General features: G+C 51.9%; 1 protein-coding gene across 3 annotated transcripts; it reads left to right on the top strand.

The window, feature by feature from the left end:
* Positions 1 to 607: 607 nt before the first annotated feature.
* NECAP2 (NECAP endocytosis associated 2) lies at positions 608 to 17,057 on the top strand. Of its 3 annotated transcripts, none has more exons than XM_041765936.1 (8): positions 608 to 731; positions 3,023 to 3,123; positions 5,448 to 5,552; positions 5,633 to 5,714; positions 6,884 to 6,992; positions 9,283 to 9,460; positions 12,090 to 12,174; positions 12,988 to 17,057. In XM_041765936.1, exons 1-8 carry the CDS (start codon positions 640 to 642, stop codon positions 13,034 to 13,036), a joined length of 801 nt encoding a protein of 266 aa, XP_041621870.1. In that variant the 5' UTR covers positions 608 to 639; the 3' UTR covers positions 13,037 to 17,057. The 3 variants fall into 3 exon arrangements, with proteins under 3 accessions (XP_041621870.1, XP_041621868.1, XP_041621867.1); XM_041765934.1 differs by having other exon boundaries at positions 12,087 to 12,174; XM_041765933.1 differs by lacking the exon at positions 12,090 to 12,174.
* Positions 17,058 to 18,944: the final 1,887 nt, after the last annotated feature.

Below are 18,944 nucleotides of genomic sequence, written 5' to 3'. Positions count from 1 at the left end.
CCCCCGTGACATCCTGTGACAAATCCAAGTTAGGACTGGGATTCTTTTTTCATGATTTATATTGGTAGACTTTGCTCTTTGTTGAGTCGAGGCCACACTGGGCCCCTGGACACATGGTCTCGTGGAAGCTTCTAGAGTCAGGAGAAGGCTGGGGATCCCTGGGTGGCCCAGGCTGTGATCCTGGAGATCCAGGATCGAGTCCCACGTCGGGCTCCCTGCACGGAGCCTGCTTCTCCCTCTGCCTGTGTCTCTGCCTCTCTCCCTCTCTCTGTGTATCTGTCATGAATAAATAAATAAAATCATTTAAAAAAAAAAAAAGGGAAAAAAGAAAAAAATAGAGTCGGGAGAAGGAAGGACGTTCAGGTGGAGCCCAGGGTAGCAAAGGCTGGAGGAGACCGTGGCTTCAGGGCGAGCGCTGCAGGTGGATGCCCTGGGCCCCGGGCGCAGGCGTGCAGGGGACCCCAGGCCTCCGGGGTCCGGCCGCCGCGTGTCTTGCGCCGGAGCCGCCAGCAGGGGGCGCGCGGGAGGCCGGCCAGCCGAGGCCCGCTCGCCGCCGCTCTAGCCCGACGGGTCATAGAGTGGCGGCGCTTCCGGCCCGCGGGGGGAAGGGGCCGGAAGTCCGGCGGCCCCGGCGTCGAGATGGAGGAGGGCGAGTACGAGTCGGTGCTCTGCGTCAAGCCCGAGGTGCACGTCTACCGCATCCCGCCGCGGGCCACCAACCGTGGCTACAGGTGACCGTGGGAGGACGGCGGCGCCCGGCCCGACGCCAGAGCGGGGAGGGAGACCCGGACCCGCCGGCCTCGGGGGGACCGGCCGCAGGGGCGGCGAGCGGAGGGCCCGAGCCGGGAGGCGCCGCTGCCCGGGGCCGTTGACCCGCGAGGCCGGCGCAGGTGCCCGCGGAGGAGCCGGCGGAGGAGCCGGCGGGGGCGGGGCGGGAGCGCCCTGGGGACGGAAGGCCGCGGCCTCGCACCGCGCGCTGCTGCTGTCCTGCCTGCCCTCTGTTACCAAGCGTTGGGGGAGAGGGGGGGGGGGTGCACCTGTTACACACAGCGTGGTCTGTGGCTGTTCTGTGCCCCTGGGTCGGAGTGGGGATGGGGATGGAGGGTGGGGATGGGGGTGGAAGGTGGGGATGGAGGGGGGATGGGGGGTGGGGATGGGGGTGTAGGGTGGGGATGGGGGGTGGGGATGGAGGGGTGGGTGGGGTGGAGATGGAGGGGGGATGGAGGGGGGATGGGTGGGGGTGGAGGGTGGGGATGGGGGTGATGGGGTGGAGATGGAGGGGGATGGGGTGACTGGGGATGATGGGGATGGGGGTGGAGGGTGGGGATGGAGAGGGGATGGGGGTGGAGTGGTGGGAATGAGGGTGGAGGGTGGGGACGGAGGGGGGATGGGGATGGAGGGGGGATGGGGATGGGGACGGAGGGAGGATGGGGATGGAGGGGGGTGGGGATGGGGACAGAAGGATGAAGATGGAGATGGAGGGATGAGGGAGTGGGGATGGAGGGGGGTGGGGATGGGGACAGAAGGATGAGGATGGAGATGGAGGGATGAGGGAGTAGGGATGGAGGGGGGTGGGGATGGGGACAGAGGGGTGAGGATGGTGATGGAGGGATGAGGTGGTGGGGATGGAGGGATGAGGTGGTGGGGATGGGGATGGAGGGGGGTCACTCTCCAAAGCCCCATTAGTCTCAGCCATTTGGAAATACAGGATTGACCCACACCGCAGGAAGGTGCAGCATCCGCCCATCTGGCCTCTTGTTACTTTCCAGGCGCGTTAACGCAGACCCATAGCTGATTTTCTAGACAGACTATTTCAGTGAACACCTGTTACGCCCGTGGTGTGACTTAAGAGTAGTGTGGAGGCGACAAGAGAAACAGTTAACAAGGTGGAGCTGGGACACCAGACTGGGGATGGTCAGTCTACTGCGATGACCCCTGCCAGTGGGCTGGGTTTGGTGCCTCCTGGCCCCGCTCAGGGTGAGGTTCCCAAGTGTCCGGGCCGGCTGGTTTCCCACAGAGGAAGCACTTGACCCCCAGAGCTCCTCTTAGCTTGGATCTAAGGCTTGTGTTGCCCCAGTAAGAGGAACTGAAACCGAGTCTGCTGACTTGTGACTTGAGCGTCTGCCTTCGTGTGGCCTTGAGAACAGCCTGCGTCCACAGCCAGTGGTATCGCTCGCCGTCCTGACTTAGGCTTAGGGACTTCCAAGGAAAGCCTCTTGAAAACACCCAAGGTTCTTGCCAGTTGGGGGTTTTGCCAAACTGCTTCTTAGAAGTAAAATGTGAAGTTACTGCTTTAAAAGCCCCGAAAGAAGCTATTGTGATAAGTCCGTGGTTTCCTGGGGGTTCTTTTGGCCTGGGGCACCTTTGAGGTTATATTTCTCAGACACCCATTTGTTTTTCTCACACGTATGGTTGCTGTCCTTTTCTCTTTTCTGCTAATGATTGCGCCCTCTCCACTTTTCCTCGAAGATCGTCTCTGGTCAATTGGTCGCTCTGGCCGCTGCAGCCTGGCAGCGTCTTAAGCAGCAGGCCCAGGAGCTGCTGCTTTTACTGGGAGAAAACTGGAAGTCCTACTTTTGAGAAAAAGTATCTGTAGTCTAGAACTGGGGTCGGCAAACGGTGACCCACCCTGTTTTTGTGTGCCTCTCAAGCTAAGAATGGTTTTTATGTTTTTAAATAGTTGGGGAGCATTTTAAAAAAAGGACATTTCTTAATGTGAAAGTTATTTGAAATTCAGGTTTTTAGGGTCCAGCAAGTTGCACCGAAATAGTCACACTCAGTAGAAAACACTCAGTCAAAATATGTGAAGCACCAGCACATGCAGGTACTGTCAATGGCTGCCCTTACTCTACGACAACCGAGTGCGCAGTTGTGACCGAGGTTGGATGGCCCTTTTCAGAGAAAGTTTGCCAGTCTCTGGTCACGAGCAAGCAGCCCACTTGCCCTTCTCATTCCCATCCCCAGCGCTAGAGCGATGGAGCAGGAGCCTCTAGCAGAGGCTCAATGATTTTTGTCCCCTTAGGGCCGCGGAGTGGCAGCTGGACCAGCCATCATGGAGTGGCCGGCTGCGGATCACTGCAAAAGGGCAGGTGGCCTACATCAAGCTGGAGGACAGGACCTCAGGTAAAGGCAAGGGAGGCCCCTGTGGGGCTGAGATGCCAAACTCCTACTTTGTGAAGGGAGCGGCAGCAGCCCCGGCCAGTCCGTTTGGGTCATGGGAACTGATCCTGGAAATGAAAGGCCTGAGTGTACCTCTAAGCTGCCTCTATTCCCCCCACCTTTAATTGTAGAAAGCTCTGTCTTCAGGTGTAAAAGGGAGTATTTCCTATCAAGCACCTGTCTTTGGTGGGGGGCGAGGGGGACGTGCTTAAGAAAATACTAGTTTTGGAATCCAGGGAGAGGAGACCTGCAGGTTGGTCCCAGATACAAAACCCCAGAGTTGCCTTGAAGATCAGCTGGGAGTGGGGGAGGGAGACTCACAACCCTCCGCTCTTGAGCTCTGCCTCTTAACGGGAATTCTGTTTATCAACTAAATGTAATTCCCCAGACTGACCACACCCATTAACTGAAGCTGCTGGAAGCTGCCCTGCTCAGCTCTTTCTTTGGTGAGAGGACAAGCCAAGCTGGGCTGTGTTGGGGTCAGCTGGCAGATGTCACCTTAGGGGAAATCTGTGTGGAAGTCATGTGCCACCAGGGCCTCTGGGTGAGCTGTGGAGAGCAGTGTGGCCTGAAAGAGCCCCCGCCCCCAGAGCAGGGATTGGACACAGCTCCTGCTGAGCTGGACATTATGCCATTCGGTCATTTATTTTTCTCTAACATGTAGAGATTTTCTTGGTTAGAGCACATCCTAGGCAAAACTGGCTGCCTCTTAGAACTGCATCTCTTGTGTCCAAGCTGTGAGACCTGGGGCAAGCCACATGACCTCTAGTGCCTCGGCCTCCTTTTGCAGTGGGGATCATATGAGTTCATACTTCACAAGATTGTTGGAAATACGAAGTGAGCCCACATTTATCCAGTTGCTTTGTGAACTGCAAGGTGACCCAAAGCATCGATCTGTTCTGCAGCATGGGGCTGGCTGGGTATTGGCTGCTATGATGAGGCCAGAGAACCCTGGCTGTGAGGTTTGCTGGGGTGTCCCAGGGGATCTCACATGGGATGGCAACACCTGTTTTCTGGAAGTGGACTTTAAGGGAATCACCTAGTTAGAACCGCAGCTGCCATGCAGGAGCCACCCCGGGATGCTTTCCACGCAGGGTCATCCCTGCTCAGTCTTGTTTGTCTCTCTGCACTCCTTGGCCAGGGCTTCTCAGCTTTAGTGCCAGTGGCATTTGGGCCAGGGGAATATTGTGGGCTGTCAAGTCAGATTTCAGATATGTAGCAACATTCCTGGCTCTATCTACCAGATGCCAGTAGCAGCCCCCCAAGTTGCAAAAACCAAAAATGTCTCCACACGTTGGCACATGTCCCCTGGGGGGAGAGGGAGCAAAATCGCCCCAGGTTGAGAATCACTGCTCTAGGCCAAAGGCATTCAAGTGACTCCCAGAATCCCAGGGACCAAACAAGGGAGTGGGGCAGAAAAATTATCAAGAAGCGTTAGACTTGGGATGCCTAGGTGGCTCAGGGGTTGAGCATCTTCCTTTGGCTCAGGGCGTGATCACAGAGTTCTGGGTTCGAGTCCCACATCGGGCTCCCTGCAGGGAGCTTGCTTCTCTGTGTCTCATGAATAAATAAATAAAATCTTTAAAAAAAAAAAAAGAGGCTATAGACTGTAGGGCCACTGATTCGGATTCAGTTCAGCCTTGATTGCACAATCACTTGTGAACCACAGCATTGAGTAGAGAAGCCTTGATCGAGTACTAAAAGCATGAAGAGAGGTCAGCACCTGCTGAATTGATGCGAGTCTAGAACGCCCCCAAGGGTGTGTGCTGTCCTGGGGATAGAGAGCTGGAGTGGCAAGGGGTGTGTTTGCCAGGGGCTCCTTTTAAAACCACTGGCCCTCTTGCCCTGTCTCAGCTACTTCAGATTCTTCTGTGGGTGCACCTGGGTTCCCCTACAGTCCTGTCTCAGGTACCTGGACCAGGGCCTGCCTGCTCCGGGGCTCTCGGGTGTAGGCAGGTAGGTGCTACCGCAGTGCTCCCGGGGGAATGGAGTTCCAGCATTGCTAGAGCTTTGGATTGTAAGAGAAGCCAGAAATCTGGATTATTTTCCGTGTAATTTGATTTTGAAAAGTTTGGCAATTAAGAATATTAAAAGTGGACTATATCTGTCTTCTAGGCCACCCCCTGACTTGAACCTTTCTTAGGTTATAGGTCTGTCCATCAGAATGGATTTGATTTGAACCCCAGAGTAAGGTTTGACTGTCTGCCTTTCAGGGAAAAGGCCCCAGTGGTATGATAGAAAATTCAGCTGGAAGGGGGCTCAAGGCTCACCCTAACTTGTGCTTCCAGGGGAGCTCTTTGCTCAGGCCCCGGTGGACCAGTTTCCTGGCACAGCTGTGGAGAGCGTGACCGATTCCAGCAGATACTTTGTTATCCGCATCGAAGATGGAAATGGTGCGTGCAGGGCGTGGTGGTTCTCCCCGGTGAGAAGGGTTTCCTCTGGCAAGTGGGATTAATCATGTGTTGTCCCCCAGGACGCCGGGCATTTATTGGAATTGGCTTTGGGGACCGAGGCGATGCCTTTGACTTCAACGTTGCGTTGCAGGACCATTTCAAGTGAGTGGTTCTAGGATACATGCTCAGGCCTCCTCCCTTCTTTCCAGGGACAGAATGGTTTCCCAGCCTAGGATACCCAGTGGCTGCTTGGGGTTCGTCTGCTAGCAGCCTCAGGGAACCTCACTGCTCCTTTGGGGCCGGCTGCCTTCTCTACCTTCAAGTCCTCTCTGCCCCGGACCCATCTCACTGGTCAGCTGGCCCAACCTCTGAGGTGCCATACCTCTTCCCTTACCAGGCACTGGAGGAGCCAGAGTCCATGGGAGGCACATGTGGCCTTCCTGAACCTGTTCCTCTGTGATGCAATAAGTGGTGCTGCTCCTGCCATCCGGATGTCCTGGGAGTCCTTTCTAAAGCTAAGGGGCAGGGCAGGAGAGACTGCCCCCTTGCCACCTGTAGGCCTCCCTTTCTGGCTGCTGGCAAGTTGGAGAGTGTGCAGCCTCTCACGTGGACACCTCTGGCTCTTTCCTGGCCTGGTATCCCTGCCCAGGTGGCTCCTGGATGGATATTGTTTGGAGGGTGGGGGCAACCTTTGTGTTGCCCTCTACTTTCTGGACATCTGTCTTGTCTCACCATCTACTTTATGAGGCCTTGGGTGGGGGATGTGGATACATTGTCTTGGTCCTCATGCCGGGTGCTGGGGAGGAGAGGGCCAGGTTTTCATATTTCCTGAAGACCAGTGTCAGGACCTTCTTTTACATAAATGAGCTCACTGAATTTTCATAGCGGTCTTTAAGACATACAAGATTGCCATCCCATTTTGTTGATGAGGAAACTGATGTGCGTGCAGCTAGTTAGTGTCAGAGTCAGGATTTGTTTTTGTTTTTAAAGATTTTATTTATTAATGAGAGACAGAGAGAGAGAGAGAGAGAGAGAGGCAGAGACACAGGCAGAGGGAGAAGCAGGCTCCATGCAGGGAGCCTGATGCAGGACTCAATCCCGGGACTCCAGGATCATGCCCTAGGCCAAAGACAGGCGCTAAACCACTGAGCCACCCAGGTATCCCCACAAAGTCAGGATTTGAATTCAGGCCCACTACTCAAGCCCCCTGCGTGGGCTCTTTCTGCCACGTAAATGCTTTGTCTTGGACCGATGGCAGGTAGGGGTGGAGTGAGGGAGGTGAATGCAGGGCACCTGGCCTCATCCTCACCTTTTTCTTCCTGTCCTCTCAGGTGGGTGAAACAGCAGTGTGAATTTGCAAAACAAGCCCAGAACCCAGACCAGGGCCCCAAGTTGGACCTAGGCTTCAAAGAGGGCCAGACTATCAAGCTCAACATCGCGGTGAGTCCCATACTCACTTGTCTTTGCCAGCCAGTACCCAAGCCTGGCCCAGAGCTCACCCCTCTTTCCCACAGTTCAGTTCCATCAGTTGAACATATGTTTGTGGATCAGCTGCCTTGTGCCAGGTCCCGTGCTGGCGGTGAATGAGAGAGGTCTACTCTCTTGGAGCTCAGAGTTAAACAGAGATGGATGAGACGAGATGTGACCACAACTTGGCAGGGGAGGGGATGCGCTCGATGCTGGGAGCTCCTAAAGGAGGGGCATGCAGCTCGCAGGGGAAGCAAGGAGGGGTTCCTGGAAGAAGTGACCTGTAAGGAAGTTGGAAAGGGGGTGGTCAAGCAGAGGGAACAGCATGTGCAAAGCCTCTCTGAGTTGAAAAGGAGCATTATTCACTTGTTGCCGGAGCTGGCGTTTTTGACCAGGCTGTTAGAATGGGGATCAGCTGCCCCATGGCTTGGCATCTCGAGGAAGGAAGATTTGGGAGAGCTCTGGGCCAGAAGGTATTGAGATGGGTGCTGGGAGTCATGGGCAGCTTTTGCTGCTGCTGGTGGTGTCCTGACACCCCGTGTCTTCATCCTGAGTTGCCCTGCATCTGGGTTTCCCATTGTTAGTTCCTGTTGAGAATGGGAAAAGGTAGGGCTGGGCCGGTGGCCAGAACTTGGTCCTCACCTGGCTACAGGGAATGGGGTTGGAGGTGATTTTGGGGAACCAAGACCAAATGGAAATGTTTTTGGAAGAAACTGTGTAACCTTAAAATAATGCTCTTCTTCTTTACTTAACTCTTTATTTACTATCTCTTTCTCCTCTTTTCTGCTTCACGCTGGTGATTTGGGACCCTTGACGTTGGCCAACTGGCCCTTAAGAGAAAATACAGGTCATGTCCACTGGACTGGTTGGGATGTGATTCCTCTCTTGCTGGGAGGAAACTAACATTTAATGAGCATCAGCTGTGTGCCAGGTAGTGTGTTTTTAGGCACTTCTATAAATTCTATGAATTTTTAGGCATTTCTATGAACATTCTCCCACTTTATAGGAAATTGAGCCTTGGAGAGTTTAAGGGACTTGCCCAGGTTGTAGAGCTGGAAATAACCAGCACAGCTGGACTCACTGAGGGTTTTGAGATTTCTGACTTGAGGACTCTGGCTTTAACATTGGATTAAGCTACTGCTCCTTACAAGGTGGAAACTGCGTCTTCATCTTTATAACTTGCACTGGTTTCCCATTGAGGCTCAGGTTTTTGTTTTGTTTTTAATGTTTTATGGAAGTACAATATACATACAGAAAAGTACACACAGTATAAATGTAGAAATCTGTGGATTTTTGAAAACCAAATGTACCCATGCAAACCCAGATCAAGAGGCATTGATTATCACCATTCTGGTTCTGTCCATAGGACAGAGTAACCACGGTCCTGAGGTTGAATGCCCTAGATTTGGTTTTTCAATTTTTATGAATGGATCCTGCCAGTTTGTATTCTACTGTGTGTGGCTGCTTTACCCGGTGTAGCATTTGTGAGAGCCCCTGATTTGTTGCATCTAGTTTGTCCATTGTCACTGCGGTGGCATATTTCATTATGAGAATATGTCCGTGTTAGTTTTTTTTCTTTTAAGATTTATTTGAGGGCAGGGGAGGGGTAGAGGCAGAGGGAGAATCCTTAAGGAGACTCCACACTGAGCATGGAGACCGTCTCAGGGCTAGAGCCCACAACCTGAACTGAATCCAAGAGTCAGACGCTTAACCAGCTGAGCCACCCAGGCTTGTTGTCGTCCCCCCGTGTTATTGTTTAAGCAACGATGGACATTGGGGTAATTGCCAGGTTGGAGCTATGACAAATGGTGCGGCTGTGAATCTCCCAAGTTCATGTCTTTTCATGCACGTGTTCAGCTCTAGATTCTTCCAGAGTTTTTCCAAGTAGTTTTCCCTGTTTACACTCCCACCAGCAGCGCATGAGTGAGTGTGCTGGTTGTTCTACTTCCTTGTCAGTACTTGATGATCTAGCTTGTAGCCATTCTAGTGGGTGTGTAATGGTATAGCACTAGTTTTCATTTGTGGTTCAATTTGTATCTTCCTGATGATTAATGAACCCAGGGCTGAGTTTTCAAATTAGATATATTTGGGTAGCTCTAGAATTGTGAAGTATTGAACACAGCTCACCACAGAGAGGGTGCTGGATAGCTCTTGACCAGATGGTTATATAGATATTTGGGGCTTGGCCCTCTTTGTGGGGCTTTCCGATTAGCATGGGGGCCCCAGCAGAACTGACTGGTTTGCATTCCTTTTCTCTTTTCAGAACATGAAGAAGAAGGAAGGAGCAGCTGGGACTCCCCGAGCACGGCCTGCAAGCACAGGAGGACTGAGCCTGCTTCCCCCACCCCCAGGGGGGAAAACCTCCACCCTGATCCCTCCCCCTGGGGAGCAGTTGTCTGGGGGTGCCCCCGTCGTCCAGACAGCAGTTGCTCCCAGTTCAGGTCAGTGCTCAGGAGTGACTATACTTGCTGCTAACCCCACAGTGGTGGGTTCTTCTCCCTGCTGGCAGCTGGTGCCCCATGGTGGACCCTCCTTCATTCACACTATCTATCACTTGTCACCTGTATGTGATCCTGCCCAGACTGGGTCAGGGGTTTCTCTGTGTCCTGATACCTGCCACTTACCCCTTCAGTGCCTCTGTCTACTCCTGATGGGCAGGGGCTGCGGCTTTTTTGTTGTGACACTGATTTGCTGTGAAATCATCAGCACATGAGTTTTTGGTTCTCAGAGGCTGCTCAGTGTTGGTTGAGAGGGTGGGTGATAGAGACACGGTCTGCCTAGATCCTAGGCACAAAGACCAAATGTATGGGTCCATATACTTCCAGCCAATATGTTGTGGGGAGGCTCCATGGAAAAGGTGGCATTGAGGTGGGTCTAGAAGGAAGGAGACTGGGGCAGGAGGTGTTTGGTGTTCCAGACAGAAGATTTCGAATAAGGCTCAGATTTTTAAATACCTGGTGTGTGTAGAGAAATGGATGTAGCATAAGTATGCTAAGTTAGGTAGTGGGAAATAAAATGGGGAATTTAGGTTGGAGCAAGTTCCCTAGCGAGGTGCTGGGGAGCTGAGAGGCCACTCCCCCAGCACACTATGCTGGGTGCTTGTTCTGAGGTGTAAGAAACGGCTTTTGGAGACCCTGGGATTCCAGAAGCTCAGTGCCCAGTACCAGCTACTGATAGTGCTGGGGAGCTAGCCCATTCCCTTGGCTTCCCTAGGCTGGGGGCTTGTTGCCACCCCAGTTTCCCCACACCGGTCTCACCAGTTTCTGGGGGTGTGTGTCAGGATCTAGGCAGGAAGCCTGCTTTCTTTCTCTTTTATGGGTGTGGACATTGGCTTCCCCATCTGGAGGTCAGGCTTCCAACCTCAGCCCTGTGGGGAATTCCCACTCAGGAGTGGGCAGGAGTAGGAGTCAGCAAGCCCACACCCCGGCACCAGGAACTGCTCTGAGCATTGCTTCTCAGAGTGAGGTAACAGGCCCGCCTACCTTGACATCACCAGGGACATGGACAGGAATCTGCGTTCTTAATGTTATTTGTAAGCTCACCAAGGTCTGCGAGCCACTATTTCAGGCCATCCCTCAGTTGCTGGTGCATGTTTAACAGCTAATACAGAGTATCTGTTATGTGCCAGGCAGTGTTTTAGGCCCTGGGAAACCTGCAAGTACAGCACAAGTTCTCTCAAGGGCTTGTGGTCTTTTTTTTTTTTTTTTATGATTTCATTTCTTTATTTTGAGAGATCAGGCATGGGCAGGGGCAGTGGGAGACTCTCAAAGAGACTCCACCTGGAGGGGAGAGCCTGATGTGGGGCTGGATCTCAGAACCCTGAGATCTTGACCTGAGCCTATGGACTGATACCTGACTGAGCCCCCCCCAGGCTCCACTGAAGGGCTTACATTTTAATGTACAAAACAAGCAATTAGTGTTTTGGGGTCAAATAAGGAGCCACAAAGAGCACCATTCATTGAGCGCTTCGTATGCTTTCAAACCGGACTGGGCGAGTTCTGGTTGTAGCTTATCGGTTGTGTGGTAGGCAGAAGAGGGCCTGCTTCGCTGTGGCTCAGTGTTCTCATCTGTAGGATGGGGGCAGTCATGGTACCTACAGTGTGGATTTCTGGTGAGGATCAAATGAGCTCATCCGTGAGTAACACTCACGGTACCTAAAGCACTAAGTGTTTGTCAGGTGTCGTAACACTGATGTGGCCATTCCCACCGGCACGTGCATTCCACTGTTAACTCTTATAGCATAAACTGGTTCTGTGAAATCGCTGTCATCCTCCCCTTTTGGGAGATAAGGAAACAAGACTTGAGGGGAGTGCATGAAGTCATGTAATTGGTCCTGGCCTGTCCTCCCCCAGGGACTGTGAGCGCGTCTGAATGAGACAGTGATAAGCACTTGGTAACTGTAAAACTAAATATTTGAGGGCCTTGATGTTATCTGGTCTCCCAGCCCAGAGCAGATTAGAAGTAGCAAATTGGTGGAAGGGCCGAGGGCACAGGGCCTTTCCCAGGGATGCGGCACTGGGGGAGGTGCCAGAGGAGCACAGAAGCAGGCACTGCAGTCCCAGTGTGCCCCACCTCCACCCTATGAAGAGATTCTCCCCAAACCCTTACCAGCTTGGGTCCCATCACCTGGCACAGGTCTGAAGCATAACTTTTTCATTCAGTTGATCCAGACACTGGATTGAGTGAGGGCTTTATGTGAAGATGACCTTGCATCGTTGGTGGGCATTCTCCATTCAAGGAGCCAGGGCAGGAGATAGTAAATTTTAAGCAGACTGCCAACGTGAGCAGTTGACTACAAGGCCAGCTTCGGGTATGAGTGACAAATGATGTGGGACTCATCCTCACTGGCACTCTCCCCCTCCCCTTTTCTCCAGGAGCCCTCAAGGGCTCGTGAGCAGATGGCAGAAATGTGGCCGCTCACTGGGGTTTTTTGTCCCGGAGCTGGTCTCTGTTTCTCTCAGCCACCTGGAATCATGAGACTGATTTCAGAGATCACCAGAAAGAGAGATCTCTGACTCCCGTGTCTCCTTTTCTTCTCTCTCTGACCGTCGGATTTGGGGACATCAGTAGGAGGTGCCACCACGTCCTGGCCACAACCCAAGCCTGCCACTACTGCCACCACCGACATCTGGGGAGACTTTACCAAATCTGCAGGGTGAGGAGGGTCACATTTTTGTGGTGGGACTGGGGCCAGGGCGGTTTCCCTAGAAACATGGGATTGCTCCAGATGCTTTTATCCTGGTGTCTGGAGCCACAGCTCTGACTTGGATATTTTCAGGCCAGCCAGTGACAGAGCCCCACAGTGCCTGCTTGGGGTGCCATACTTCTCTCCGGGAAGGCTTTTTGCGATCTCTACTGCTAGGTGACCTGGGGTACACTGTCAGTCTTCCTGGTCTTCCATCCACCTTTGGCTTGTCCCCAGTAGCAGCTCCCCCTTCTTCTCTACCCCACACTCCCTTACTCCTGCCCCAGCTATCTCAGAATACCTGGCTGAGAGCTAATCTTGGTTCTAGCCTTAGTCCAGTCTCATGGTCTCTTGCCTTCTCTGCCTCAATAAAATTTCAAGCCTTTCCTTGGAATTGAGGTGAAGAGATGCTAGAAACTTACTGCACCATTGTTTACAGGGATAGACTGTAGGACAGGACTCAGCACGTGTTTTCTGTAGAGGACCAGCTAGCAGATCATTTAGACTCTAAAGACCTTATGGTCTCTACTCTGTTTTTGTAGCTCAAAAGCAGCCTCAGGTGGTATGTAAGTGGATGGGCATGGATATGTGCCAAAAAAAGTTAATTTACAGAAACAGAGGACTAGGTTTGGTTCCTGGGCTGTAGTTTGCTGACCCCTGCTCTAGAACATTCAGAGACTGACTTCTTGGAACTCTTACTGCCCAGAGAGAAGCCACGTTTTATCGACTTAGTATTTTCAAGCATCTGAAGTCTCCCTCCTCTCCCTTTTTTTCCTTTTGTAGGTCGACTTCCAGTCAGACTCAACCAGGCACAGGCTGGGTCCAGTTCTGATCTGAGCATACCCTTCTTTTTCCTCATAACAATTTCTGGAAAGGAGCCGCCTCACCTGGGCCAAAGGAAGGAGGACGAAGCACTCCCTGGCCAGCTTCTGTTTGGAGCGTGACTGTCTCTCCTCACCTGACTTTCTTGAAAGATTGACATGTTAGGCAGTAAATTGGCACCATGTCAGTGTTTCTTGGGATTCAACTGTGCAGCCAGAACACAGGAGGAGAAAAGCTCCAGTATCCCTGTCCCTGTCTCTCTTGACATGAGAGACTCTGAGACTGCTGCTTCCATCACTGCGATCCATATTAAACAGAAGCCCCCCAAAGCCAAAGAAGGGGTTGAGTGTGCTGCCTGGCCTCAGCTGGGCCCTTCTCAGTGGTTACAGGTGTCCCATGATCACTGTCCAGAAGGAAGGCTTTCTGCACTCTCACTGGCTGTAGCCGCTTCCTTCAAGGTGCCTTCAGCGGGGGGATTCCTTCCTGATTTCTGTCAGGTTTATAGGCTGCAGCTTGAACAGATAATCAGGAGGGAAATCAAGAGTATTAACTAGCTTTTTAAAAAATTTTAATATTTGCTTTGCTAACGTGCTGATCTGCACTAACTCGCCTTTGCAAAAGGGCCTGCTCCTGTAAGATGTCCAGCAGGGGCCTCTGAAAGCATTCCGCACCGTCTGCCGCAGGAACTGCTCTGAGCTTCAGAAAGCGGCGTCCAAGTGGCCTGGTTGCTGGGTCTTGTGGGCCAGGTGGGCAATGCAGAGCTGAGGCAGGCCCTGGGAGCCAGGTGGAAGAGTGTTTGAGCAGGAAAGTCGGAGGAACTGTTCTCATGGAGGTGGGGGGTTTGGCTTTTCTGTCTGTTGACAGCTGTCTGGGCTCAGGGGCTGACCCCAGGGGACTCGGATTTTCTCCGTGGTGGTTTCTGAAGTGCCTTGTCTGCAGACAACCTCTTACTTTCTTTTCTCCTTCAGAGACTGTACATGACAGAAGGAGTTCTGAGTGAACTGGAAGCCTAGGGTTGCCTGTATTACTGGTTTATGAGAAATAATTTTATCTGAGCACACCTCTAAATTTGCTTTTATCAACATACCTTACCTCTGAATTGAAAGATCTATTTTTCGAAGGGTCAAGACAATGAACTGAAAAAAGTGTTGGCCTTTTTTGTGGGACCAGATTCCGAAGATGATAAAATAAATGTTTTTACTTCTGTCAATGTATGTCAAAGATGAACATGTTTTTGGCAGCATGGGCACTAAACCATCCAGGGTGCCACGGCTAGACACTCAGCCACGTCTTACATTGATCGTGTGTCCAGATTTAAAGTCTGGTGCCAGGGTGTCAGATTAGCCAAAATAAGAGAATCAGGTCTTACTGCCCTAAGGCAACCAGTAACTTCTCTGCTGTGCATCTAGAAGAGCACAGTCTTTTTGTCATTCTGGGACATTCTGGCTTGTAATGTGGGAGAGGGCCCCTATGCCTCCCCACAAGACCTCACTGTGGAAGCATTCCCCTAAATAGTAAGGGTGTACAGGCACGCAGAAGGCTTGAAAACCAAAGGCCACAGCTCTTCTGTGCCCGAGGCTTTGGTAAGAAAGCTGTGGTTGTTAGTTATGGAAATGGCCACTCTGCTAATAAACCGTATAAGGGGGGGAACGTAGAAAATTAGAATGGAGAATTCTCTGCCCTTTGAATAAGAGTAAGGAATTTGCATCAAAGAGGTCTCAGGAGTATTAAACTTTTTGTCTGTTGCCCATTACCTCCCATCTTTTTTCCTAAATGCTTGCAGGCTAGAACGGAGGAAACTTACCTTGAAGGAACCCTTGAGTAGACGTACCTCCCCTTGGAGGTGGGCTCTTGGGTTCTGGAGATGGACCTGGGCTTTGGATCTAGGCTCTCTCCTGGTTAGGTGTGTGACCACGGGCTCCTTCCTTAACCCACGTGTCACTCACAGGGGGCATAGATGTGCTAGCAGGTGCCCATCCCATAGTTTGGCCTTAATTACCTCTAGAATCAGGTAACTTACCTGGAACCATTACTCATAATGGGGATGGTGAGGCAGCCATCAAGGATCTAACCTGAAAAACACCTTGGCAGATCTGTGAGGGGTGGGAGTGGGGTAAGACACAGTTTGATCCTTATCATCACCAACTGGAAATCCTGGCTGAAAAAAAAACCTGCTACGGGATCAGGGTCCCCCAGAAAATCCCCAATACCAAATCAGGCTTCTCAATTAGACACCTGATGGAGCTTCCAAATTGCTGGGGTGCAGTTGGGAAAGTGTGAGGCTCAGCCTGAGCTCTATAGAACGGGGAGTCGAAGATGAAGGTGGCCTCCCACAACTGCCACCACTGGGTGTGCACATCTGCCATCTCCTTCCAATGTCGGTTAGACCGGTGACTTCTAAGTAACGCAGTAAGGCAAAGGTGACACGACGATGTTGCTTCCGTGATTATGTTACAGAACATCACTTCTGTCCCTCTGAGATCCTCTCACTGGCTTTAGCGAAGCAAGCTGCCGTGTGTGTGCTGCCCTGGTCGGAGGGTCAAAGAGCCAGGGAATGGAGGGCAGCTGCAGGCTGATGGTCAACGGGGGACCAAAGCTCCTAGTCCCGGCAGTCAGCCAGGAAGGGAGCACTGCCCAAACCACGTGAGCTTGGAAGCTGGTCGGTCGTTCAGATGAGCCGCAGCCCTGGCCAAGCCTTGACTGCAGCTGTGCAGAGGCCCAGACTCCCAACTCAGCAACAGCCAGGGAATGTCTTCAGCTGCAGGTCTGTGGTAATCCTGTTACACAGTCATAGATGACTAAGGCAAGAGGTGAGCAAAGTGTGTTTGAAGTCGGAGTCTCGGAGAAAAGCATCTGGACAGATGTGTGGTTTTGGTGTGTGTCTGGGGTCACTTCACATGCTCTCTTTGTCCCTTCCTTCCCCTTCATGTTGATGGCAGCTGTCGCTCAGTGATGCTTACTCTGCGCTGGGCGCTGTTCCATGCGCTTGGCATCAAGCTCCATTCACCAGCACGGCAGCCCCGCAAGGTAGGTGCTCATCCGTTTTACGAATCATGAGACCAAAGCAGTGAGATTAGGTTAGTTTGCCCAGAGTCACATGGCTGCTAAGTGGCAGAGCTGGGACTGGAACTCAGGCATCTGGCTCCCACATCCATGCTTTTAATCAGGTCGATCTGCTCAATCAGCGCTGCCTCCAGGACTGGCACCGAGGACCTGGTTAATCCATGGAAGTTCCCGTTCTCCTAGTAGATCAAGGAAGCTGCAGTACGGCAGGTATCGAGTGACAGGTCAGGGGGGAGGCTTTGCCTCCTAGGAGATTAGAAGCCACTGCCGGCATCACGGCACATAGTAGGCTCTCTAGTAGGCTCCCAATAGCTGTTGATTTCTCTGAGCAGAGTGACGGATGCCATGCCCTGTGGATGGAATGGACTGGAGTTGGGGAAAGGCCAGTTTTTCCCTACTGCAGCTTGAAAGTAGACAGATACTTAGAGATCGTAATCAATCTTCTGGATTACAAATGTAATGCAGGTACGAAAACAAAACCACAAAGTATTCACGATCATCCCAAGCACTGCTTGATTTGTAGGAACATGACCTCATCTCTGCCTCTGTCTTCACGTGGGCTTGTGTCTGTGTGTGTTCCCTCCCCTTATAAGGACACCCTGCACTGAATTAGGGCCCACCCCTGGACTTAGGTGGACCTTCAACCCAGGACAATTTTATCTCAAAATCCTTAATTACATCTTCAAAGGCCCTATTTCCAAATAAGTTCACATTCGCAGGTATTGGGGGTTGGGATTTGAACATATCTTTTGGGGGGACACAATTCAACTCACCACAGTCTACCCACTACACGATCCATCAGAAAGGGATGGGTTTTATGAATTTAGATACGTCCATATAGCAGAATACTAGATTTTTTGGGAAAAACAGAATGGAAAAGCTATTTCTATAGCGGTAAGGAGCTATCATTGCGCTTTATCTAGGGCAGGCAGCCAGGTACAAAATAAGGTGTAGATAGAATATGCTTTTTTAGGTAAATGGGAAGGGAAAGATATTTTATGTGCATAAAGTATCTCTAGAAAGATATACAGGAAATAGCACCCCACAGGTCCCAGGACCCCGGAATCTGAGCCAAAGGCAGATGCTCAACCACTGAGCCACCCAGGCGCCCCAATGTACTATCTTGTCAAAGAAAGAAAATCTAGGGTAGCCCTGGTGGCGCAGCAGTTTAGCGCCGCCTGCAGCCCAGAGCCTGATCCTGGAGACCGGGGATCGAGTCCCACGTCGGGCTCCCTGCATGGAGCCTGCTTCTCCCTCTGCCTGTGTCTCTGCCTCTCTCTCGCTCTCCCTGAATGAATAAATAAATCTTAAAAAAAAAAATCTACATTTAAAAGGTCATCTCTCCGGACACCTGAGTGGCTCAGCTTGGGGTGACCCTGGGGTCCTGGGATCAAGTCCCGCATCGGGCTCCCCACAGGGAGCCTGCTTCTCCCTCTGCCTGTGTTTCTGCCTCTCTCTCTGTGTCTCATCTGTCATATCCATACCCAAAGATACAGAACAGAGTGAGCATTTTAGTGTCTTCATCTTGTTACATATAAACAGTAAATAAATTTTACTTAAAGAATATGGGCTTATATTCTGTCCAATGTTCTGGACCGTTTCACTTAATAACTTCTAACTATTTCTCCAGGCATTTAATGTTGTATAACATTTGGAATGACCTCATGGTTTTTCATTAAATGAATAACCCTTTCTAATTTTTTTGCTATTCAAGCGGACATTACAGAAAGACTTTGCAAAAAAATAATAAATAATAAATAAAATAAAGACTTTGCATGTTACCTTAAGATATCCAGTGAACCCGGCTAATCAGAACGCCCATTCTCTAAGCCTCCTGGTAATGGTTTTGTGGATGGTGGCCAGAGTCCAACCCAGCCTAGCACCTGGATTTGGCAGGCATTTGGCCCTAGCAACCCTGGGGTGGTAATTCCAGTCACTTGTTTTCCTGTGACCTGAGCTGCAGATTTAGAACCCTCTGCAGGGAGCAGGTGAGCCCCTGGCACAACTCCCTTCTGGTGGCTGGTCCTAGGGTCTCCGGGCTGAGCACCATCTGGTTATGGGGCAGGGTGACCAGTGGGCAGCAGTTCTGGGATTCAAATGACCACTGGCCAGGCTGAGCTGAGCAGAGCCACAGATTCAGCACAGCAGGGCACCCAGCCTCTTCACAGAGGGGAGCCCGAGGCCTCCTGAGGAGGCCTGGGGACCCCCCTCCCCAGAAGGGTCATGTGGGGTCTGGGGTAAGAGGGTCAGGAGAGAGTCACTGGGTTTGCTGTCCCTCCCAAAGTCTCACATGAGGTACCATGGTGTAGAGGAAAGGAGGGATTGAAAGTCACTGAACTCCCTGCCATGTATCCTTGGGCAAGTGACTACCTCTCTGAGTCTCAGTTTCCTCATCTGTAAAATAGAAATAATTCTAGAACCTGCTTCACAGCCTAGATCCTGTTTCACAGAGTGTTTAAAAGGGGCTGAGGATAGAATGAGAAAACGTAAGAGGAAGCAGCCAGGACAGTGTGGTGCACAGCCAGTGTGGGCTGCCTTGGGATGCAGGAACTGGTAAAGGGATACGTGGTGGAGGCCACAGGCAGGTCTGCTGAAGGGAGGGACAGGGATGGGGGCTGAACCCCAACTCTGGTGTTGGGAGGAGCTTTCTGGAGTGAGTGCTCTGTAGGGACCTGCAGGGTCAGCTGTGGACTGCTGAGGCCATGAGCCTGTCAGGACCTGGCTGGGGACCCAGCAAGTCTGGGGACCCCGGGAAGGGTGACACAGACCTGGGCCATGTGGGGATACCTGGGGGCCAGGTGTGGTTACTGGCCAATGTCAGACAGCCCTCCCTTGGGAAGTTGTGCCTTCTCCTC

Source organism: Vulpes lagopus, chromosome 8 (genome assembly GCF_018345385.1).
Source record: "Vulpes lagopus strain Blue_001 chromosome 8, ASM1834538v1, whole genome shotgun sequence".
Classification (NCBI taxonomy): domain Eukaryota; kingdom Metazoa; phylum Chordata; class Mammalia; order Carnivora; family Canidae; genus Vulpes; species Vulpes lagopus.
The sequence above is the reverse complement of the archived record's forward strand: the minus strand, read 5'-3'. Positions and strand labels throughout refer to the sequence as shown.